Below are 25,146 nucleotides of genomic sequence, written 5' to 3'. Positions count from 1 at the left end.
GTTGCAGGCCGTGTCAGTGGCACTGTATTGTCCTCAAAGCGGGCAAAAAAGTTATTTAGTCTGCCTGGGAGCAAGACATCCTGGTCTGTGACTGGGCTGGATTTCTTCCTGTAGTCCGTGATTGACTGTAGACCCTGCCACATGCCTCTTGTGTCTGAGCCGTTGAATTGAGATTCTACTTTGTCTCTGTACTGACACTTAGCTTGTTTGATAGCCTTGCGGAGGGAATAGCTGCACTGTTTGTATTCGGTCATGTTACCAGACACCTTGCCCTGATTAAAAGCAGTGGTTTGCGCTTTCAGTTCCACACGAATGCTGCCATCAATCCACGGTTTCTGGTTAGGGAATGTTTTAATCGTTGCTATGGGAACGACATCTTCAACGCACGTTCTAATGAACTCGCACACCGAATCAGCGTATTCGTCAATATTGTTATCTGACGCAATACGAAACATGTCCCAGTCCACGTGATGGAAGCAGTCTTGGAGTGTGGAGTCAGCTTGGTCGGACCAGCGTTAATCTAGATAGATGGCCTCCTAAGGATAGCAATTATGTTTGTGAGATAAGGAATACATGTCTAATTTTAGGTGTTCTAGATATTTGGAGACATAAGAACTGAGATAAGATTATGTTTACATGGAGTACCAAAGATTGACTATAATGACCTCATCCTTGATGATAGTTTTCTTATGTTTGTTGACTTTTATAAAGCTTTAAACACTGTAGAACATGAGTTTATGTTCAAAGCAATACGTTTTTTGGGGGTTTGGTGACTTTTTTTTTAAAGCAGTCCAAACATTATATAGTGGTTGTACTAGCCCTGTAAAATTAGACATCTCAAAGATTTGATACTGGCCGGGGCATTTGGCAGGGCTGCCCAATTAGTCAATTTTTATTTTTATTATGGCTCTTCATATCAAGAAAGGGAATTTTCAAGGTGTTTCAGCACTTGGAAATGAATTTAAACTATGTCACCTGGCTGATGATACCACTATATTTTTAAGAAACAGGAACGAGGTTTCTAAAGCAGTTTACTGTATTGAAGACTTTTCCTTAGTTTCTTGTTTGAAAATTAATATCAATAAGTCAGTCTTATTTCTACTCAAGGATTGTGTTTTACAGGAAGTATATGGTATCCCAATTAAAGATACGGTTACTTATCTTGGAACTATTATATGCAAGGATGAAAAACAAAGGATTGAATTAAACTTTAACCCCATTATTGAGAAAATAAAGAAGAAATTGAACCTCTGGTTGCTGAGAGATATTTCGTTATGGTCGGGTTTTATTGTCCAAAGCTGAAGGGTTATCCAGATCGGTTTATGTCACGTTATCACTTGAATTATCCCCTAAAATTGTAAAGGACTTAGATAAGATTCTTTATAATTTTATTTGGAGGATCTACAAAAATATATTCTTACTAATACCCAAGAACAAGGTCTTGAGGTTTTAGATTTCACAACTCTAAATAATACTTTTAAAATAAATTGGATTCTGAAGTATGTTAAGAACCAGAACAGCATTTGGAATGTCTTCCCTAAGGCTTTATTTGACTCGGTTGGTGGTTTAGAATTTTTGCTTCAATGTCATTTTGATGTTGATAAAATCCCAGTAAAGTTGGCCAAATTCCAAAAGCAGGCAATGTTAGCTTGGATGTTAGCTATAAACACACATTTCCCCTCACAGATACTTTTTATGGAACAACAAAGATTTAAACATTTTCGTAACTGGTTTGAGAATAACATTATTTTGGTTGGTCAGTTACTGAATGAGGATAGATATCTAATTTCTTGATAAGTTTAAAATTCCAATAACCCCGACATAATATGAAATTGTTTTTGATGCGATTCCAAGGGGGTTGTATCTCTTTTAAATTCCTTTGTGGTTGATGTAAGTAACATAGATTTACATGAAAATATATTAATTGGCAATATTAACATCAAAGATAAATGTAGTAATAAACAGATTAAGAATATTGTTTGTGATACTACAATTCCCCCAGCAAGATTATTTTGGTCAAATATCTATGGTGATATACAATGGGGGAAAGCATGGAAAATTGCTAACAAATATTGTTTCAGTAACAAGGTGAAATTGTTAAATTGTTACATAGAATTTATCCTGTGAAACGTTTTGGAAAGATTCAATGGAAAGATTCAATCTGTATATTGACTATAAATGTGATTTCTATGGAATGGAGAAGGAGACCATTTTGCATTTGTTTTTTTGCCTGTATTTATAGTATATTTTTTGGGGTTGACATACAGAATTTTGTTTAAAAAATTGGACCGGTTGTACTATTGAATGGTTTTGATATAATGATTTATTTCAGAAATTCTGACATAGATAAAGATGTAGTATATTTAATTCAACTGCTAATAATACCATGTAAATGTCATATTCACAAATGAAAATGGTCTAATTCAAAACCTACATTTTTTCACTTTATAAATGAATTTAAGCAATATGGCACTACTTTAACTAAAATGAAAAACAAAAAGGCAATTAAAACGTGTTGTATTATAAATGAATATGATTTGTTTGTTTAGGATTCCTGACAATGTAAATAGTTTGTATGTATGCAAGTTTGCATGTGACTATTCCTTTTATGTTTGATGATATTTGTGTATATACATAAAAAATAAATAAAAAAAACAATCTGACTGGAACCCTTCCAAAAATCCATGACCCGGAAGTACTTAGATATTTTTGCTTGTTTTGTAGGTTATTACTAGATATCACAGCTGCAAAGTCATAAACCCCGCCTATTTTTTGTTGTTGTACAATTATCTTAATAAAATCCCTTAACCACAGTGCTAGCCTTATGCCTAACCTAAATTAAGACCAATAAGTAAGTTTTGTTGTAATATATTTTTATGATATTGCCAATTGTTACTTCGTGGCTATAGTAACTAGCTAGTGGAAAATGCTTTACATCGATACGGTTACCCTATCACATATTCTATGCGGTAACGTTAGTTGACTTCAGTGGTTTACTTGCAGAATCCTGATATTTGTGAGTGATCATGGCTGCTACTACTTCAGCCGCAGTTACAGAATCTCCTGGGCTAGAGACTCAACGCAAAGAAATCGAGTCTCTGCTTCAGGAACATGAACTCTGTGCAGGGGATACTTGGTGAGACTCTTGCCGCCCTCTGCTCTGAACTGACACCCACACTGAGTGATAGCTACTATAGCTAGCTACCACGACAACAACAAATGACAGCGATGAGTCCTTGACTGTATTTGCCGTTGCTTAATTACATAAATCATAATCAGCATAAATACCATTATCTTTAAATAAGGACAATTTTTATTGTCATTTAATGAATAAACATTGGTTGGAGTGTTGTCATTCCTCTTGCCTAGGATCTCAGCGCTGGTGTTTGGCGAATGACGTTTGATCACTGCGTTAGCGTTTTAGGGATAGTATTCTGGAAAAGCTTACATTTTGATATTAATATAACCATTAACATCACGTTTCAGTTGGGGAACATCTTGTCAAATGATATGACGATTAACATCACGTCCCAGTTGGGGAACATCTTGTCAAAGTTTTGGCTTTAACAAGCAAGATAACATTAACTAGCGTTAGCTACACTGACAGCATGCTAGCCCGCCAGAGTTCGCTAGCTACAGGACAGGAATCTTTTCGGTTTAGCTTGACATTTTTGGTATTCAGTTTTTTTCTCCCTAAGTGTGTATTTATTGTGTGTTCTAATATTTTTGACAAAGTGAGCGCCATTTAAGTTAGCTAGCTAACTGCATAGCTAATGTTAGCTCGCTAAACCAAATTAGCTAGCTAGCTGGCTGCTACTTTCGTTTTTACCAGTAAAGTTTCGTTTTGTTAGTGTCACACCCAGATTAGGAAATTATATCGTATCTACCATTGTGGTTATAAAGTTCAGGATATCAGTTGAAGTGGGAATGAATGAAATTCCATTTATGTACAGTTTTGTCCTAACAAACTCAATTAAAAAGGAAACTAGAAATTTGGCTGTAATTTGCCAAAGCCTAGCTGCCCAAATAAAAGATCCATTGTTGCAATTCTGGTTATGCCATTATAGTATTGTATCAGTAAATACACCAAATACCCCAATTGTAGAAAACGTTACTGATCAAATACTAGCCTAGGGAAATGTGATGTTGAGTTGTTGGTTAATGTAGGCACGCAAAATATAAGCCATATAAAGCCTCCCCAATGGAGTTGTTCTTAACCAACACATGCAGGTACCTGGTGGAAAGGCGATGGTATGAGCAGTGGAAGGAGTATGTGGTGACAGGAGACCAGAACTCCTCATCTTTCCCTGGACAGATCGACAACACAGAGCTGTTTGAGGGTGTGTCACATCACAAAGATATCCTGTAACAACAGAAGACCCATTATTCAATGTTTAGTTCATTTACTTCTACCCCACATATGCTGTTGTGTCAACATGAAAAGTGAGCTGTCTAATGATGATAATGATACCCACAGAACTGGATTCCTACCATCTGAAGGAGCGTCTGGTGGAGAATGAGGACTTTGTGTTGATCCCTGCCGAAGCATGGTGCAATCTGCTGGCCTGGTATGGCATGGTAGATGATCAGCCTGCCCTGGAGCGGAAGGTAAAACAGAGTGGTCACAGAGACGCAGATAACTTGCATACCCTATGGTCATATCACATAGACTGATTGCCTGACAACTAGGGTTGGGAATTGCCATGAACCTTAAGATACGATATTATCACAATACTTCGGTGCAGATACGATATGTATTGCCATTCTCACAGTTCTACAGTACCAGTCAAAAGTTTGGACACACCTACTGAATCAAGTGTTTTCCTTTATTTCTACTACATTGTAAAATAATAGTGAAGACAAACTACGAAATAGCACATATGGAATCATGTAGTAACCAAAAAAAAGTGTTCAACAAATCAAAATATATTTGATATTCTTCAAAGTTGCACACTCTTGGCATTCTCTCAACCAGCTTAGTGAGGTAGTCGCCTGGAATGCATTTAAATTAACATGTAATAAGAGACTTGCTTGGGCCAAGAAACACGAGCAATGGACATTAGACTGGTGGAAATCTGTGTTTTTGGTTTGATGAGTCCAAATTTGAGATTGTTGGTTCCAACCGACATTTCTTTGTGAGACACGTAGGAACTGATCTCCGTATATGTGGTTCCCACTGTGAAGCATGGAGGTATGATGGTGTGGGGTGCTTTGCTGGTGACACGGTCAGTGATTTATTTAGAATTCAAGGCACACTTAACCAGTATGGCTACCACAGCATTTTGCAGCGATATCCCATCTGGTCTGTGCTTAGTGGCACTATCATTTGTTTTTCAACAGGGCAATGACCCAACACACCTCCAGGCTGTGTAAGGCCTATTTAACCAAGAAGGAGAGTGATGGAGTACTGCATTAGATGACCTGGCCTCCACAATCACCCAACCTCAACCCAATTGAAATGGTTTGGGATGAGTTGGACCGCAGAGTGAAGGAAAAGCAGCCAAGAAAGTGCTCAGCATATGTGGGAACACCTTCAAGATTGTTGGAAAAGCATTCCAGGTGAAGCTGGTGGAGAGAATGCTAAGAGTGTGCAAAGCTGTCATCAAGGCAAAGGGTGGCTACTTTGAAGAACCTCAAAAACAAAATATTTTAATTTGTTGAACACTTTTTTGGGGGGGTTACTACATGATTCCATATGTGTTATTTCATAGTTTTGATGTCTTCACTATTATTCTACAATGTAGAAAATTTGAAATTTAGAAATTGAAAGAAAAACCCTTGAATGAGTAGGTGTCCAAACTTTTGACTGGTACTGTATATGTTTTGCGATTCAATACTATGATTTTATTGTGATTCCATCGTCAGAACATATTGCTCACCAAATGTCTGTTTTGATCAGATTGAAATACAAGTGATGAAAACATTGGCAATGAGAACAAGCTATGAAGGAAATAGTTTTGGTACAGCCAACTAGCACAAATACAATGTTGGGAAACTTTTAAGACCCCCCCCCCCCCCCCTCCCCAACATCATTAAAATTATGCACGTACATCAATGTGGCAGAAGGCTGTGCGTTATGATTCTGAACAGTCAGATAGCAAGCAACAATGACAAGAAGCTTCCATATGGGGAATCGTAGGTGGCTTGTTTCAGCTAGTTGTGTCTTGTTTTCACTTAGTTCATGCTAATACGGCTAAAATTATTTAGCTAGCTAACCAACAACTGTAATGATGTATTTGAGACAAGTGCTTATTGTGAAAATGCATTTATGTTGTCAAAAAATCCTTTGGAGTTGCCCCGAAGTTGTTCACACATCCAGTTGGTTTTTAAACAACATATCTGTAGCACTGACTGTACATTCACATCTGTCTACAAACTACTATGTGAACGTGGACCTGACTAGTGTAGTTGTATGTCCTACAGACCCTCATTCAATGGACAATGTTGTGCCTATGAAAAGACAACTGCCATTGAAGTGTTTCATTTGTATTTGGCAGTTAATTGAATGTGATTGCGTCGCCTATTTCAGGTCGTGGATCTACCCAGCACAGTCAAGGTTGAGGTCTATCCTGTGGAAATCTTCCTGTGTCTCCATAGCAACATGGAAAATGTTGTGACCGCACAGTTTAGCCGTGTAGATCACATCCGTAAGTAGAAACACATCGAAAAGGTGCAATAGTAGCTATGATGGGTTGGTGTGCAGACTATATGTGTGTGTGTGTGTGTATGTTTTAATGCTTTCCCCTTCAGATACGATTCAGAAGGTGATGATGAAGCAGTTTGATGTGGTCGAGGGAGCAGAGACCCGGCTGTGGATGAAGAGCTCAGACACCTGCTGTGAGAGGCTGCGGAACGTTCATGTCAATGTCCTCGACTCCAGCCTAAGCTCTGGCATGGTATGTCTGCTCTCTCTCTGACCCTCATCCCACCCTACACCTACCTGCTTGCATCCCTCTGCTGCTTCCTGAGATACAGTGATAGTGTGTTTAAATGGCAGCTATGTTGTAACATGTCCTGTCTGCATTGCAGACGGTGATCATGGAGATGAGGAATGAAGATGGTACATGGCCCAGCTCCAGACCGCAGATCATGTGGGGGTTCCTTCTTTTTCATTTAGAAAAAAAAAATCAGTGTGTAGAGAATGTACTATCTACCAAAATTAGTGTTGCTAATGTAGTGTAATGTTTGTGCTAAACGTGATTCCCATATGTGTGACTACAAAGGAGAGAGTACTGTAAATTACCTTTTGTGTTATTGTAGTGTTTGGTAGGTGATTTATATTTCTCCTTCCATATCTTATAGTAGGAACTCTGTGGAGGAGCAGGAATCATACCGAGGCCAGCCAGGAGTCTGTGGCCTCACCAACCTAGGAAACACATGTTTCATGAACTCTGCCCTGCAGGTACAGTGCTGTGAGAAAGTATTTGCCCCCTTTCTAATTTTCTCTACTTTGCATATTTTTGATATTGAATGTTATCAGATCTTCAACCAAAACCTAATGATAGATTTTTGTATTATTATTTATTTATTTATTTAACCTTAATTTAACTAGGCAAGTCAGTTAAGAACAAATTCTTATTTACAATGGCGGCCTACCACAGCCAAACCCGGACGATGCTGGGCCAATTGTGCGCGCCCTATGGGACTCCCAATCACGGCCGGATGTGATACAGCCTGGATTTGAACCAGGGACTGTAGAACGGGAGTAAAGGGAACCTGAGTGAACAAGTAACACAACAATTACATACTTATTTTATTTATTTCATAAACAAAGTTATGCAACACCCAATGCCCCTGTGTGAAAATGTAATTGCCTCCTTACACTCAATAATTGGTTGTACCACCTTTCGCTGCAATGTATCCAATCAAACTCTTCCTGTAGTTGTTTATCAGTCTCTCGGGTCGCTGTGGAGGAATTTTGGCCAACACCTCCATGGAAAAAAATATAAACGCAACATATAAAGTGTTGGTTCTTGAGCTGAAATAATAGATCACAGAAATTTGACATATGCACAAAAAGCTTATTTCTTTCAATTTGTGCACAAATTTGTTTATATCGCTATGAGTATATTTACTTTGCGAAAATAATAAATCCACCTGACAGGTTTGGCATATCAAGAAGCTGATGAAACAGCATGATCATTACACAGGAACAACTTGTGCTGGGAACAATAAAAGTCCACTCTAAAATGTGCAGTTTTGTCACACAACACAAAGCCACAGATGTCTCAAGTTTTTTTGGGGGGGGCGTGCAATTGGCATGCTGACTGCAGGAATGTCAGGGATCTGGACTAGTATGGACTGTCATTCATGAGTACCCTATGTTTCTCTCCCTGCTTTGTACAGTGTCTCAGTAACACCCCTCCACTGACTGAGTACTTCCTGCAGAGTGCCTATCTGGAGGAGCTCAACTTCACCAACCCTCTGGGCATGAAGGGGGAGATAGCAGAGGCCTATGCTGATGTCATCAAACAGATGTGGTCAGGGAGGCACTACTCTGTAGTTCCCCGGCTCTTCAAGGTAGTTATCCGTGTGAAGTGTGAAACTCTGTCCACAATTTTATAATTGATTAAAAAGGCTTGTCAGTCAGTCATGCTTAAGTATTGACCATGCGTACCTTGAGAGAACCCTATGTTTTATTTTTATTACCAGACCAAGGTTGGCCACTTTGCCTCTCAGTTTCTTGGCTACCAGCAGCATGACTCCCAGGAGCTGCTCTCCTTCCTGCTGGATGGGCTTCATGAGGATCTCAACCGGGTCAAGAACAAGGAGTACATTGAGCTGAGGGATGCTGATGGTAGGCCTGACCAGGTAACAAGCTGTAGTAGAAAGAGTATGGGGAGAATAATTGTAAAATACCACCATTGCTCTCCAAGCTGAAGTAAACCTAAGGTACATTTGCATTTCATTTTTCCTCACACTCACCCATTAACAACTTTCAGGAAGTGGCAGAGGAAGCGTGGCATAACCACCGGCGACGTAACAACTCTGTGATTGTTGACACCTTCCACGGGCTTTTCAAGTCCACCCTGGTTTGCCCCGAGTGCCGCAAAGTGTCGGTCACCTTTGACCCCTTCTGCTACCTCAGTGTGCCCCTGCCTGTTAGCAAGGACCGGGTGATGGAGGTCTTCTTCGTTTCTCTGGATCCTGTGGCCAAACCTGTTCAGGTACAAGATGAATCTTCCTATAGTTAGCCCTACATCATGCTTTTTATAGGTAATCATCTGTATTGATTTATTTGTATTCTTTCCCACCAGCATCGCTTGGTTGTACCCAAAGCTGGAAAAGTGTTTGATCTGTGCTCCGCTCTCTCGGAAATGACCGACGTCTCCGTTAATCAAGTGAGACAACTTTTTTAAAGCCTCTGTGGTAGAGCATGCTGTGGAAAAGCTATTGTCATTCATCACATGAAATATTGAGGTGATACTGAACTGTGCCTCTCTTATTTCAGATGGTTGTGGCTGATGTGTTCAACCACCGCTTCTATAAGATCTACCATGCTGATGAGTCTCTAAGCTGCATCCTGGACCGGGACGACATATTTGTGTATGTAAAACCAGCTTTTACCTCCACACCAAAAACATACTTTTTTGGTATTTTCCTGTTTGCACCAGAATCTCTCCTGACCCCTGTCTGTGTGTTGCCCTGGCAGGTATGAGCTGAGCAGTGGCTCTGTGGAGGAGGAGGGGGATGAGGTGGTGCTGGCTCTGTACCTGAGGGAGCGTTCTCATTACAGGGACTCCGGCTCCGGGAGTAGCAGCTGCGGTACGTCCCTGTTCGGACACCCACTGCTCATGGCTGTGCCTCGAGTCCAGTGCAGCCGCAACGCCCTCTATCACCTCTTCCTGCAGCGGCTAGCGTGAGTTACTGACGCAGGCCAAACATCAGCTAAAATATATATATATTTTTTAAATGGAATTTAATTATGATGGCTAGTTGTAAAGATGCTGTACTGTGCCTTGTCTGAGAGAGAGGCCTTTCGCTCACAAGAGGGCGGTTCAAATTGCAGGGGACATTCTAGGAAAAACGGTACGTTTTTTCGCTACTGCACTAAGTGCAGCTGCTGTACGCTATGGGCACAGATAGAACAAGGAGCTTGTTATAAAAATATTTTTTATGGGTGCATCAAAAGTAAGTCTCTGCTCTAAAAAAATAAATAACGTCATTCATTCTTCAAAACATTTTTATATCACCTACACTTGATGCTAGTTAGCTAGCTAAGGTAACATTTGCAAGGCTAGGTAGGTAAATATTATAGCTAAAAGCTTAGCTTGCTGCAAAAAAGCTTAGCTTGCTGCAAAAGAGCTTGCTAAGATAATGTATATAATGTATACACAATCAAATATTATTTCAAAACATTAACAGAACGTAAGGCTTTTATTGCTCTAATATAGCTAATTAGAAGCTGATCTCTGCTGGATGCATTTACTTTTAGCTCGTTTGAGTTTGTTGCTGTTAGCTAGCACATGCACAAGCTGTACTGCAGTATTTGTATTTATTATGGATTCCCATTGGCAGCAGCTACTCTTCCTGGGGGTCCAGCAAAATTAAGGCAGTTTATACAATTTTAAAACATTACAATACTTTCACAGATTTCACAACACACTGTGTGCCCTCAGGCCTCTACTCCACCACTACCACATATCTACAGTACTAAATCCATGTGTGTGTGTGCATGTGTCTGTGCCGATGTTTGTTTGTTTGTTTGTGTTGCTTCACAGTCCCCGCTGTTCCGTAAGGTGTTTAACTATCTGAACCACCCATACCGGATCCGGGATAATTGTCATCAGCATGACTACTGGCTGTGTGCAAATGATGCGCGCTTGGAGCAATACTGGCTGTATCCAAGGCTCAGCCAATCGTTCACATAACAGAATGCAGCACGCGAATGAAGAGAGAAGAGACAACCAATTCGCTAGTTACTGCCAGTGTTGCCAACTTAGTGACTTTGTCGCTATATTTAGCAAGTATTCAGGGTATGCCAGGTGTACTCTGCCTGGGGGGGGGGTGAGAAGGTGATGAGGCTACTTCATAAGCTGTAACCGAAAAGCAACTGGCATTTGGAAAGTTTGAGGTGAAGGAGAAAGTGAGGTGGAATAAGTATTGTTAGCGTCGTTAAGTAACATTATCTTGCTAGCTGGTTCAAATTATCTGTTAGCTAGCCAGGGAAATGATGAGCATTAGCCAACTTAATTGATCAAATAATTGAGTTTAGGGTGTGAAAATTGTCTGGCTAATAAAGTCGTTAGTATCCTAACCAATTCGCTACGACTCCTTACCATTCCTCAAGTTATGACGCGTTAGTTGCTTACTGGACCCTGGCAATCTGTGTGAAATGTTAACTAGCTAACGAACTAATCTTTTCCCCCTACAGTATGTGGTTAATTTTCAGAATGAGAGAGTTAGGTGAAAATGAGGCGTTGCTTGTTATTAAACAAGTGTAGCTGGAGCTGGGCCTGGCTTAAGCTGGATGCCACTATAGAGGTGAAAGGAACACCACACATGTTCCCTCTTTTTCAATACAGTGGATTACAAGGGGTATGCCAGGTGTACTCTGCCTGAAAGAGACCAATTATGCCAACAAAGGGTATCATGCTCTGCTGGCACATTGTAGATGTATGTCCTCAGGCAGAAATTGTACAATGTAATAATGTGTAGCCCAAATATATAGCTTTTGTGTTGAACTTGACAGTAACACTTGTTTGAGTGAGGGGGTATTATTACATGTTTTTACTCAGTGAACGTTATTTTTGCACACGTGTAGCCTTGTGCACTTGATCAATGTCTATAGTGGCCACTATAATAGAGAAAATAGAACAAAACAAACATGCATTCTATTTCTACTTTAAGATGTTTTTTTCCCCAAGTGCAATATTTAGATGTGTGTGGTCACAAGCATTGTATTATAGAGGCTGTCATGGCTAACTGCAATATTAGTGTATTGTTCTTTCTAATTTGCAGTAAAGTCTATGCAACAAATAAGTGAGTTACTTTTTATTTTACACACAGAGACTGATCATGTAGATCATTTTCTTTGTTTAATTAGTTAAAACTTGCATTTCTCCCTAGCATGGATTTTGTTTGCATGTTTCAGTGCAAAAAAAGAAGTGGCACCTTTTTGGGCCCTCACCAGTTTGCATCCCTGATAGAGCCATGACTACATGGAACTCCATTTCACATCAAGCAACTGATGAAAGCAATAAAATTAGATTTAAAAAAAAACACCTTATGGAACAGCGGGTACTGTGAAGCAACACAAACATAGGCACAATAACATATACACTATACATACACTTGGATTTAGTACTGTAGATATGTAGTAATAGTGGAGTAGGGGCCTGCGTGTGTTGTGAAATCTGTGAATGTATTTTAATGTTTTTTTTAAATGTATAAAATGCATTGGTAGTAGCTAATGGGGATCCATAATAAATACAATACCAATACAACATGCCTTAGACCAGAGATTGTCAGATGTCCTGCCCCGAAAATGAGAGAAAGGCCTATTGTGTGGTCATGTTTTCACAGACGGTATGTCCGACCACCAGATCCCTCAGAGGAGGATGAAGATGACGAGGAACTTTACAAGATCCAGACCAATGGTGTCAGCGATGGTAATCTGATCTCATTTAGCAAATTGTTAATACACTGGACAGAATTGGTTTATACAAACTACGGGTTTTACTTATTGTCTCCATTTTAGAATGTTGTCTGTCTCCACAGATGATGGTGAGGATAATGGTATGAGGCCAGGACCCTTTAAGAGAGATGACTGTTGTGATGGTGGCCAATGGGATGGCCAAGCGGATGGCCCTGCTGTGACCCAAACTCAGCCAGAGCAGGCACAAACCCAGGAGTCTGGAAAACCGGCTCAGGCTGAGGGGGCCATTGGAGAAGTCAGGGCAGGGTGCAGCACAAAGGACAGTGCCTCAGCATCCTGTAGTGCTGGAGCCAGTGCTGGAGTTCCAACAAACAGCCAGCAGGGTGCAGGCCTTCAGCAGCAGCAGCAGCCATGTGAGACTGAGGAAGAGGAGGAGAAGGGTGAGTGCCCCCCGCAGACCAACGAGGGGCAGGCCAAGAGGAAGGGCTACCAGGCCAGACGCAGAAAGCTGCTCTTCTCCATCCACGCTGTCAACTCCAATGGCACTACGGAGAGAGGCATGGGAGAGGACGGCAGTGCCTTCTCTTTTAGCTGTGAGTCTGACTACACATCACATTCACACTGTCAACTGCTTTGTCACGGTTGTAGCTAGGTTTATATGCTCTTCATATGTTTTAGAGCCAGTAGCTGTATGTGACACAGATGGTTAGCATCCACATGTGAGTATTTTATTTAATATTACTGTGTCCCTTTCACAGCTCAACCATATGTGGCCATTGACTGGGATCCTGACATGAAGAAGAAATGCTACAATGAGAATGAGGCAGAGGTATGTGTGAATCACGCTTTACATTTGAATAAAGTTTATGTAAAGTATTTAAGTTTGAAAGTGTGTTTGGGCCAGCAGCGTGAACATAGCCTTGTTGCTGGTCATTTAGCAAACTCCTCACATCTTTCTACCCACAGAAGTATGTAAAACACCAAAGCATGGAGGTCCCTCATCAGCAGACCACAGTGCAGCTGCAGGAGTGCATAGAGCTCTTCACCACTGTGGAAATCCTGGAGGAAGAAAACCCCTGGTACTGCTGTCCCACACCTGGCATTTCATTCTATGTATCTAACAAGAATTATGCTGAATATAGTAAATGGTCCAATTCAGCCGTTTTTATCTCAATATCAAATCCTTTCTGGGTAACAGTTAAGTACCTAACTGTGATTGTTTCTTTTTGACCCTTTGAATTGAAAGAAAAATTGGTTCTTAGCAAAGAGCCATTTCTCAAGTAAGAATTTAGCTAGGACTATCTTGGAATGTTCTGAGAAGGGAAAGGAAAACTGAAAACTAGCTGTTATTGTCAGAGGTTTGGAACTCTTATTGGTCTATTAACTATACTTAACATAAATACAACATGCAACAATTTCAAAGATTTTATTAAGTTACAGTTCATATAAGGATATCAGTCAGTTGAAGTAAATTCATTAGGCCCTCACACGACTGGGAATACAGATATGCATCTGGTCACAGATACAGTTGAAGTCAGAAGTTTACATCCACCTTAGCCAAGTACATTTAAACTCAGTTTGTCACAATTCCTGACATTTAATCCTAGTAAAAAATCCCTGTTTTAGGTCAGTTAGGATCACCACTTTATTTTAAGAATGTGAAATGTTAGAATAATAGTAGAGAATTTACTTCAGCTTCTATTTTTTTCACATTCCCCGTGGGTCAGAAGTTTACATACACTCAATTAATATTTGGTAGCATTGACTTTAAATTGTTTAACTTGGGTCAAACTTTTCAAGTAGCCTTCCATAAGCTTCACATAATAAGTTGGGTGAATTTTGGCCCATTCCTCCTGACAGAGCTGGTGTAACTGAGTCAGGTTTGTAGGCCTCCTTGCTCGCACACTCTTTTTCAGTTCTGCCCACACATTTTCTATTGGATTGAGGTCAGTACTTTGATGGCCACTCCAATACCTTGACTTTGTTGTCCTTAAGCCATTTTGCCACAACTTTGGAAGTATGCTTGGGGTCATTGTCCATTTGGAAGACCCATTTGCAACCAAGCTTTAACTTCCTGACTGATGTCTTGAGCTGTTGCTTCAATATATCCACATAATTTTCCTACCTCATGATGCCATCTATTTTGTGAAGTGCACCAGTCCCTCCTGTAGCAAAGCACCCCGACAACATGATGCTGCCACGTCTGTGCTTCACAGTTGGGATGGTGTTCTTTGGCTTGCAAGCCTCCCCCTTTTTCCTCCAAACATAACGATGGTCATTATGACCAAACAGATCTATTTTTGTTTCATCAGACCAGAGGACATTTCTCCAAAAAGTACGGTCCCCATGTGCAGTTGCAAACTGTCGTCTGGCTTTTTTATGGTGGTTTTGGAGCAGTGGCTTCTTCCTTGCTGAGCAGCCTTTCAGGTTATATCGATATAGGACTCGTTTTACTGTGGATATAGATACTTTTGTACCTGCTTCATTATCTTCACAGGTCCTTTGCTGTTCTGTGATTGATTTGCACCTTTCAAACCATAGTCCGTTCATCTCTAGGAGACAGAACGCTTCCTGAGCGGTATGACGGCTGCATGGTCCCATGGTGTTTATACTTGCGTACTATTGTTTGTACAGATGGACATGGTACCCTCAGGCGTTTGGAAATTGCTCCCAAGGATGAAACAGACCTGTGGAGGTCTACATTTTTTTTCTGAGGTCTTGGCTGATTTCTTTTGATTTTCCCATGATTTCAAGCAAAGAAGCACTTAATTTGAAGGTAGGCCTTGAAATACGTCCACAGGTACACCTCCAATTGACTCAAATTATGTCAATTGGCCTCTCAGAAGCTTCTGAAGCCATGACATCAGTTTCTGGAATTTTCCGAACTGTTTAAAACCTCTTAAAGATCGCGCTAAATTTCAACGTCCTGCTACTCATGCCAGGAATATAGTATATGCATATGATTAGTATGTGTGGATAGAAAACACTCTGAAGTTTCTAAAACTGGTTAAATCATGTCTGTGACTATAACAGAACGTGTGTAGCAGGCCAAACCCCAAGGAAAAGCTGTTCACAAAAAATGTATCCTTCCGCCAGTTCTCTGTATTGTCTATGGCAAGGGAAAATAGATAGCGCCCAGTTTACAGTTCCTACAGCTTCCACACGATGTCGCCAGTCTTGAAGTTAATCCTTGGTGAAATAGGCACTTCCTGCCATCGGGTACACCGGGGGAAGTTATGAAAGAGAGAATATCGACCATGAATTCAAGACTTGCTGCTATTGAATACAGATCGCCCCGTGATCAATTTGATCGATTATTAACGTTTACAAATACCTAAAGTTGGATTACAAAAGTAGTTTGAAGTGTTTTGGCAAAGTTTATAGGCAACTTTTTTAATTAAAAAAAATTACGTTGCGTTTTGGATTAGCTGTTTTTTCCTGGATCAGACGGGCTTCATAAATGGACATTTTGGGTATACATGGACGGATTTAATCGGAAAAAAATACCCAATTGTGATGTTTATGGGACATATTGGAGTGCCAACAAAGAAGCTCGTCAAAGGTAATGAATGTTTTATATTTTATTTCTGCGTTTTGTGTAGCGCCGGCTATGCTAATTCTTTTGTTTACGTCTCTTTCCGGTATTTCAGGGGGGTGCATGCTATCAGATAATAGCTTCTCATGCTTTCGCCGAAAAGCATTTAAAAAATCTGACATGTTGGCTAGATTCACAACGAGTGTAGCTTTAATTGAGTACCCTGCATGTGTGTTTTAATGAAAGTTTGAGTTTTATCGAGTACTATTAGCATTTGGCGTTGCGCATGTCCATTTCCTGTTGGCTAGACGCTAGCGTCTCACCTGGCTCTAAGAGGTTATTAAAGGCAGTCAACTTAGTGTATGTGGAATTGTGATACAGTGAATTATAAGTGAAACAACCTGTCTGTAAACAATTCTTGGAAAAATTGCTTGTCATGCACAAAGTCTATGTCCTAACCGACTTGCCAAAATTATAGTTTAACAAGACATTTGTGGAGTGTTTGAAAAAATTTGTTTTAGTGACCCCAACATAAGTGTATGTAAACTTCCGACTTCATCTGTACCTTAAAACAAAAGGTAGGGGCATGGATCAGAAAACCAGTCAGTATCTGGTGTGACCACCACTTGCCTCGTACAGCGCGACACATCTCCTTCGCATAGAGTTGATCAGACTGTTGATTGGCTGTGGAAAGTTGCTAGATATTGGTGGGAACTGGAACACGCTGTCGTACATTATAATTTTTTTTTTGCACCTTTAACCAAGTAGGCTAGCTGAGAACAAGTTCTCATTTGCAACTGCGATCTGGCCAAGATAAAGCATAGCAGTGTGAACAGACAACAGAGTTACACATGGAGTAAACAATTAACAAGTCAATAACACAGTAGAAAAAAAAGGAGTCTATATACATTGTGTGCAAAAGGCATGAGGAGGTAGGCGAATAATTACAATTTTGCAGATTAACACTGGAGTGATAAATGATCAGATGGTCATGTACAGGTAGAGATATTGGTGTGCAAAAGAGCAGAAAAGTAAATCAATAAAAACAGTATGGGGATGAGGTAGGTAAAAATGGGTGGGCTATTTACCGATGGACTATGTACAGCTGCAGCGATCGGTTAGCTGCTCAGATGTTGGTGAGGGAGATAAAAGTCTCCAACTTCAGCGATTTTTGCAATTCGTTCCAGTCACAGGCAGCAGAGAACTGGAACGAAAGGCGGCCAAATGAGGTGTTGGCTTTAGGGATGATCAGTGAGATACACCTGCTGGAGTGCGTGCTACGGATGGGTGTTGCCATTGTGACCAGTGAACTGAGATAAGGCGGAGCTTTACCTAGCATGGACTTGTAGATGACCTGGAGCCAGTGGGTCTGGCGGCGAATATGTAGCGAGGGCCAGCCGACTAGAGCATACAAGTCGCAGTGGTGGGTGGTATAAGGTGCTTTAGTGACAAAACGGATGGCACTGTGATAAACTGCATCCAGTTTGCTGAGTAGAGTGTTGGAAGCAATTTTGTAGATGACATCGCCGAAGTCGAGGATCGGTAGGATAGTCAGTTTTACTAGGTTAAGTTTGGCGGCGTGAGTGAAGGAGGCTTTGTTGCGGAATAGAAAGCCGACTCTCGATTAGATTTTCGATTGGAGATGTTTGATATGAGTTTGGAAGGAGGGTTTACAGTCTAGCCAGACACCTAGGTACTTATAGATGTCCACATATTCAAGGTCGGAACCATCCAGGGTGGTGATGCTGGTCAGGCGTGCGGGTGCAGGCAGCGAACGGTTGAAAAGCATGCATTTGGTTTTACTAGCGTTTTAAGAGCAGTTGGAGGCCACGGAAGGAGTGTTGTATGGCATTGACGCTCGTTTGGAGGTTAGATAGACATGTCGGTCCCGAGCATCCCAAACATGCTCAATGGGTGACATCTCTGGTGAGTATGCAGGTCATGGAAGAACAGACATGTTCAGCTTCCAGGAATTGAGTACAGCTCCTTGCGACATGGGGCCGTGCATTATCATGCTGAAACATGAGGTATTGGCGATGGATGAATTGACATGACAATGGCCTCAGGATCTCGTCAAAGTATCTCTGTGGATTCAAATTACCAATCTATAGTAGTGTTCGTGGTCTGTAGTTTATGCCTGCCCATACCATAATCCCACCGCCACCATTTTAGAGAAATAACCTTTTTGTGTGTATGGAACATTTCTGGCATCTTTTATTTCAGCTCATGAAATATAGGATTAACACTTTACATGTTGCGTTAATATTTGTGTTCAGTGTAATCACCTGGCAGGCCAAAACTCCATCCCACCAAAACAGGCTGAAATGTCAGGTGTTCAGTTCATACACTAAAACGGCATTATCATTTTCACAATTTCACAGTATTATTCCAACCTCATAGTGTGGAAATGTATATAAAGGTAATGTTTTTCACTGTGCTGGGCCTTTAACATAACATTTTTCTCAGAAAAAGCTGAAGACTCAATTTTGAATATCAGTAACATTTTACATCTGATTCACCGGTCGGATTGTCAAACGTTTGCCTCTGAACAGTGTCGGCAGTTAAGCTCATTTGTGTTCACACAGCAAAGATCTCAGAAGTCATCGGACACTCAGCCATGTTTAAAATACTCAAGACCAGAAGGTGGCAGTAGTGTTTTTGGCAATGCATATCCTTGCTTATGGTCTTTATTTTATTTTATTTTTTAAAGTCCTTGTTGACACTAGCCAGATGGTTACAGCTAGATAACTACCTAGCAAGATGACGAAGATAATTTATTTCACTCTCTGTAATTCCATACTGCCAGTGCCTGTCCATAGCCAAATGTTTAGCTTGCTAGCTAATGTTAGCATATTCACTAGCTAGCACAACATAGCTAGCTAAGGACACTGAACTAACTCGTGGAAACTAGGTAATCCATTGATTTAATTATAATGGCAATACTAGCTTCAGTGGTTAGCTAGCTTTGGGGAAGTATATAGTGTTGGGTGCATTTGCAACTGTGCACTTAGCTAGCTACCATCCCATAGCCTACATTGCATATGAAGTGTGACTGGCTCATCTGTGGATGTATGGAAAAATGCCCTCTTAGAAAGGAAAACAAAAATTTATTTTTTAACGTGGGTTTTTGCTCTCTGATTTGCTCAAAGTCATTTTCTTGGCCACTGACAAGCGTTGCGATGCTTCTGAAAATCAATACGTTGGTTGCTACCAGGTCAGCACGCAGCAGGTACTGCTTTTGTTCTGGTAAGAGAAGGAACGGCCTCCCACTGTGATAAGTACCTATCGGCAGTGAGATCTCGGGGGTTTCATGCGTTATGTTAAGTAGCTGTGATTTGTGTGCAATTGTCTTGTGTTGCATATGTTTGCTGCAGGTACTGCCCAATATGTAAGAAACACCAACTGGCCACTAAGAAACTGGACCTGTGGTCACTGCCTGAGGTTCTCATAATCCACCTGAAACGCTTCTCCTACACCAAGTACTCCAGGGAGAAGTTGGATATCATCGTTGACTTTCCTCTCAGGTTGGTTATATCATGTCTCTCTTTTACTGTAATATAAAACATTCTGTACATATTTACATTTTTAAGTGGGAAGGATGTCAGTGTGACTATTACTCTTCCACACCTCCACTCAATCCACTAGAGTTATTAGTGCACTTTTTCACAGGTGCTATCTTCATCCAACCCGTTGCTCTTTATTGCAGACACCTCGACTTCTCAGGTTGTCTGCTGAGGAAGACTGGTACAAACGGAGAGCCACCCAGCCGATATGATCTAATAGCAGTTTCCAACCACTACGGCGGACTCCGAGATGGACATTGTGAGATTTAGATTTTGTATGTCATACTTTGTCATATGTCTTGAATTTTGTTCCAACACATTTTTCTGCTCTCTCGACAGACACCAGCTATGCCCGGAACAAAGACAATGGACAATGGTATTACTTCGATGACAACAAGGTGACGTATGCAAGGGAGGAACAAATTGTGGTAAGTTTAGCTGCTGAAAAGTTTAGAATTCCTTCTTTAAAAATGTTTTCTCGCAATGTCCTCATGATCTCCCCTCCCTTGCCTCTACCCTTCCAGACTAATGCTGCCTACCTCCTGTTCTACCACCGCCAAGACAAGATTCGTCAGCCCACCTTACCCCCCCCCTCGGACAGCTCCTCCTCTCCCACCCAGCCTGCTAATGTCACTTCCCACAAACATGGGATGGAGAGAGCCACTTCCTGTGTCAACATGGAAACAGACTGAAGCAGATTTTTTTTTTTGTAATCTTTTTTTCCCCCGAGTTGATGGGGCTTTGATTTTATATTTTTTATTTTCTATTCCAAAAAACTTGAACCTTCTGCCTCTCCTCTGCATTGAACAAGGTGTGAGAAGCGGAGGCTAGATTCTCAGGCTGGTGCAGAAGCGTGAGGAATGCAATTTATGCTTCTTCTACATTTTTTTTTATGATCTAGTAAATCTGGGGAGACCAATGTAATAGAAGAATGTTGAATGATGATATCTGGTATTGCTTAACCACAGACTAAGGTATGTAGTATCTGTCTATGCTGATGCATAATGGACCCCTTAGTGTTTAGACATAAGCAATTATAATTTAGTTGGTTCAATCAAGACCTATGAATTGTGAATATCTGTGCACCACTATTCATCTCTGCTATGATGCATTGCTGCAAACATTACCTCAAACTTTGATTACTGCTGTTGAGCTCAATCGAGGAAGATTTCCTTGAGGCTCTTTGAATAGAATGGAATACATTTTGCTTTAGAAGGTAAATCACAACATCTGAGGCTAACGACACAGATAACTAATTCAGTTTACTCCTGATTTAAAAATGAGATTACAGTCCCCTGTTACTCAAATGTTCTTTATATCAGGGACTGCATTAACAGAAAGAGAAACATTGCAATGTGATTTATTTACACTACATGGCCCAAAGTATGCTCGTCAAACAACGTATTCCAAAATCATGGACATTAATATGATTTTGGTCCCCCCTTTGCTGTTATAACTGCATCCACTCTTCTGGGAAGGCTTTCCCCTAGATGTTGGAGCATTGCTGTGTGGACTTGCTTCCATTAAGCCACGAGCATTAGTGAGGACGGGCACTGATGTTATGCGATTAGGCCTGGCTCGCAGTCGGTATTGCAATTCATCAAAGGTATTCAACGGTTTGAGGTCAGGGCTCTGTGCAGGCCAGTCTAGTTCTTCCACACTGATCTCAACCAACCATTTCTGTATGGACCTTGCTTTGTGCTCGGGGACATTACCATGCTGAAACAGGAAAGGGCCTTCGCCAAACTGCACAGAATCGTCTAGGATGTCGCTGTAGCATTAAGATATCCCTTCACTGGAACTAAGGAGCCTAGCCCCGAACGATGAAAAACAGTCCCAGACCATTATTCCTGATCCACCAAACTTTACAGTCGGCACTATGCATTTGGCCAGGTAGCGTTCTCCTGACATCCGCCAAACCGAGATTTGTCCGTCGGACTGCCAGTTGGCGTGATTCTTTACTCCAGAGAACGTGTTTCCACTAGCCCAGAGTCGTCTACTCCAGCCGATGCTTGGCATTGCGCATGGTGATCTAAGGCTTGTGTGCGGCTGCTTGGCCATGGAAACCCATTTCATGAAGCTCCCGACGAACAGTTCTTGTGCTGATGTTGCTTCCAGAGGTAGTTTGGAACTCGGGAGTGAGTGTTGCAACTGAGGACAGACCATGTTTACGCTCTACTTGCTTGAACACTTGATGGTCCCGTTCTGTGAGCTTGTGTGGCCTACCACTTCGCGGCTGATCTGTTTTTGCTCCTAGACAATTTCCGCTTCACAATAACAGCACTTACAGTTGACCGTGGCAGCTCTAGCAGGGCAGAAATTTGACAAACTGACTGGTTGAAAAGGTGGCATCCCATGACGGTGCCACGTTGAAAGTCGCAGAGCTTTTCAGTACAGGCCATTCTACTGCCAATATTTACCTATGGAGATTGCATGGTTGTGCTCGATTTTATACACCTGTCAGCAACGGGTGTGGCTGAAATAGCTGACTCTACTAATTTGAAGGGGTGTCCACACACTTTTAGCCATGTAGTGTAGAACAAAGGTAAACAAAAGACCGTAGTATTCGAAACAAACACTTTGAATACAGTTGCAGGTGCCATGGAATAGCTTTGTGTATTTTCTCTTGTGATCCATTTTTTTTAATTATCAGAGCAGGTATGTGTTTTTAATTCACTTACAAATACACATTGGGCATCTCAGCACTTCTGCAGATCTTCCATTTCTGGTTAGAATTATCTTTCCACTATCAAGAATGATTTTGATCATCTCTGGTGCAGGACATTAACAGATGCATATTCTTGGGATTTAAAAGGAATTTATACTCTTATCTTAGTAAAAGCATATAGCTACACATTTACAATTTAGGTATCACAGTTGTATTATAGTCTGCGCAATTTCTTAATGAAGAGTAATGAGAAATACAGCAAAGTGCTTTCTGGATAGAGCTCTTAAATTATTTTTAAAGCCCAACTGTACAGTATTTTTGTATTGTAATAAATGTATTCTTTGATCATCTGGATCAGATGCAGGGGATTGGTGATTTATTTACTTTACTTAATAATAGATGGAATATTTATTGTATAATCTTTTGTAATTAATAACTTCTGAATTTGATGACAATAGTCATGAGGTAGATTTTTCACTTTTACATGACCGCCTGGCTTTCCTGATATCTTTTTAACAAATTATCAGGATTCATAAACCCTTGATCTAAGGTAGCTGTGAGAGCTGGTTAACTCTAGCCCTTCTCTAGAGATGTATTGCAGTTTAGATTGGGCTGTGGCCATACTCTGATTCCCAAGGCCTGCCTCGTTTGGGTTCTTTATTTCCCTGATATAGTAATATACAGTATATAGGAACATAATACTGTCAGGAAACCTGTGAAAGGACAATCTTCACATTTTTGTCACATTGGCACAGTATGTTAAAGCACAATTTTGTATAGAAAACACCTTTTGGTTTCTACTGTAAACAGTGAGGAAGAATGCATGAGGTTAATACCAACCTGTCTACACAATTATTTTGCTCACCAACACCTGTTTGATCTGAAATTGCTGTTCACAATTTAGCAGCCATTTTGTACAAGGGAGTGACCGGAATGTTATATTTTAGTGTTAACACATGATTGGTGATACTGCTGTAAATGTCTGGGCTTTTAGTGGGAACAGAGGAAGAACTCTCCAAGGTGGCTTTGTGCTTTTTCTGAACTATCTGGAATAGACGACAGGTTGCCATAACAAACAAATTCATTGGTCCTCCCAAACTACTTAACATCCAGTATGATATGGTCCTCCCAAACTACTTAACATCCAGTATGATACACAGGGAGCCTAACTCAGATATTTTTCCACTAATTGATCTTTTGCCAATAATTGGGCAAAATATCAGAATTGAGCTGCCTGTCTAAACTCAGCCTAACATCCACATTTAGGATGTTATAGTGCACTGAATATTGTACCAACTTTATTATAGGAGGAACTTTATATAAGGTAAAGTTTTAATATTTATACCCCAATGAAAATTGGCATTTCACACTTGCATTGTCTTCCTTTGAGTTCAATGTGGCGTTGACTTAATGCAGTGAAGTTGCTGCTTTCCAATGAGTATGTGAAATAAAATAAATCAATGATGAATGTGTCTGATTCATTCTTATACAGTGTATAATGTGGATAACACATTGTACTTCTGCCTCAGGATGACATGGTTAAACATCCAATTATGATATACTTGTACATGTGTGCATAAAGTGGGAAGTAGTTTGTGTGGCGCCACAAATAATATCACATAATTTACAATTTTTTTAAAGCTCTCTCCCCATCTAGCACAGAATGCTTCTGTAACGTTTCATAAAGGTTCTACTTTGGTTCTTAGAAAAATAACTTTAACAGAACATTCTGGGAACATTGTGGGAAAGTTGTTTTTCTAAGAACCAAAGGACAACCTTTAGGGAATGTTCCTATTTTGAAACACATTGTTCTGAGAACGTTCAAATAACTTCATAAAATATATATATTTTTTGGTGAATTATAATTTACGTAATTTCCCCCTGTGGTTCCCGTTTGGTTGTTGGAAGAAAAAAAATGTGAACATTCTGGGAAGGTTGCATATCTAAGGGCCATATTGAATCAAACTGTTGAAAGAGGAGATAAAGTGTGAGTGCACATCATTTTGTAAATAGCTAACTAGTTTTTTCTTCCCCACTTATTTACATGACAGTCATGTGACACCTTGGTCACCATAGCAAATTTTGACATTTGGGGAAATGGCTGCCAGGCGGTTTAGCTTGTTTCCAGAAATGCTAATATGACTATTTTTACAGGTAAGGAGTCAGAGAAACATACTAAAACAACTGTTTATACTGTATGAACATGTTAGGGGGTAGCATAGTTATTGTTAAACGTGTTGTGTATGCAGAATATTGTTTAGTTTTAATGCCGAAGTAAGCTTAGCTAGTATGTTCTCTAATTGCATTGGCTGCTAGCTAGGTCTGACCATTAAAAACTATTTAAAAAACTTGTTTGCATGGAGAGTGACAAATGAGGTCTGATAACCCTCTTGCTATGTCATAAGTTGATTGGCAATAGATTTGATTTGTTGAATGAGTAGGCTACTTGGCTAGTACCTGACGATGTTAGCCATGTCACATGACCGGTCATGTAAATAAGGACGTGATTGCAATTAAATAGTAGAGGTTTAAAATGAATTTTCAATGGGATGTCACATTATTTCCACTGAAATACATTAGTAATTCATTCATTTTTTGGAGGTATTTTATTAGGATCCCCATTATCTGTTGCTAAAGCAGCAGATACTCTTCCAGGGGTCCACACAAAACATGAAACATGACATACAGAACATTAATAGAAAAGAACAGCACTACATAAAAAAGGCACGTGGCCTACATATCAATACCAATACATACACACAAACTATCTAGGCCAAATAGG

General features: G+C 40.4%; 1 protein-coding gene across 4 annotated transcripts; it reads left to right on the top strand.

Annotated features, from left to right (window-relative positions):
- Positions 1 to 2,739: 2,739 nt before the first annotated feature.
- On the top strand, positions 2,740 to 23,832 carry LOC109907716 (ubiquitin carboxyl-terminal hydrolase 11-like). 4 transcript variants are annotated; one of them, XM_031793868.1, is made up of 22 exons: positions 2,740 to 2,851; positions 3,004 to 3,136; positions 4,231 to 4,340; positions 4,478 to 4,608; positions 6,530 to 6,647; positions 6,751 to 6,896; positions 7,030 to 7,130; positions 7,303 to 7,402; positions 8,347 to 8,520; positions 8,653 to 8,811; positions 8,943 to 9,167; positions 9,258 to 9,341; positions 9,452 to 9,546; positions 9,653 to 9,859; positions 12,526 to 12,611; positions 12,721 to 13,191; positions 13,357 to 13,427; positions 13,565 to 13,677; positions 19,508 to 19,657; positions 19,840 to 19,955; positions 20,036 to 20,124; positions 20,221 to 23,832. In XM_031793868.1, the coding sequence occupies exons 2-22, from the start codon at positions 3,027 to 3,029 to the stop codon at positions 20,386 to 20,388; spliced, it is 3,024 nt and encodes a 1,007-aa protein (XP_031649728.1). In that variant the 5' UTR covers positions 2,740 to 2,851; positions 3,004 to 3,026; the 3' UTR covers positions 20,389 to 23,832. The 4 variants fall into 4 exon arrangements, with proteins under 4 accessions (XP_031649728.1, XP_020361449.1, XP_031649727.1 ...); XM_020505860.2 differs by having other exon boundaries at positions 2,773 to 3,136; positions 7,030 to 7,091; positions 7,306 to 7,402; XM_031793867.1 differs by having other exon boundaries at positions 2,773 to 3,136.
- Positions 23,833 to 25,146: the final 1,314 nt, after the last annotated feature.

Source organism: Oncorhynchus kisutch, linkage group LG17 (assembly GCF_002021735.2).
Source record: "Oncorhynchus kisutch isolate 150728-3 linkage group LG17, Okis_V2, whole genome shotgun sequence".
Taxonomy (NCBI): Eukaryota; Metazoa; Chordata; class Actinopteri; order Salmoniformes; family Salmonidae; genus Oncorhynchus; species Oncorhynchus kisutch.
Note: the sequence above shows the minus strand (reverse complement) of the source record. Positions and strands in the feature narration are given on the sequence as shown.

What these genes read in the sequence shown, in the direction of transcription:
- LOC109907716 (XM_031793868.1), top strand. Translation starts at nt 3,027, where the DNA reads ATGGCTGCTACTACTTCAGCCGCAGTTACAGAATCTCCTGGGCTAGAG. An exon ending in CAGTGCCTTCTCTTTTAGCT is followed by an intron (nt 13,192 to 13,356) that starts GTGAGTCTGACT and finishes TCCCTTTCACAG; the next exon opens with CTCAACCATATGTGGCCATT. An exon ending in ATCGTTGACTTTCCTCTCAG is followed by an intron (nt 19,658 to 19,839) that starts GTTGGTTATATC and finishes TCTTTATTGCAG; the next exon opens with ACACCTCGACTTCTCAGGTT.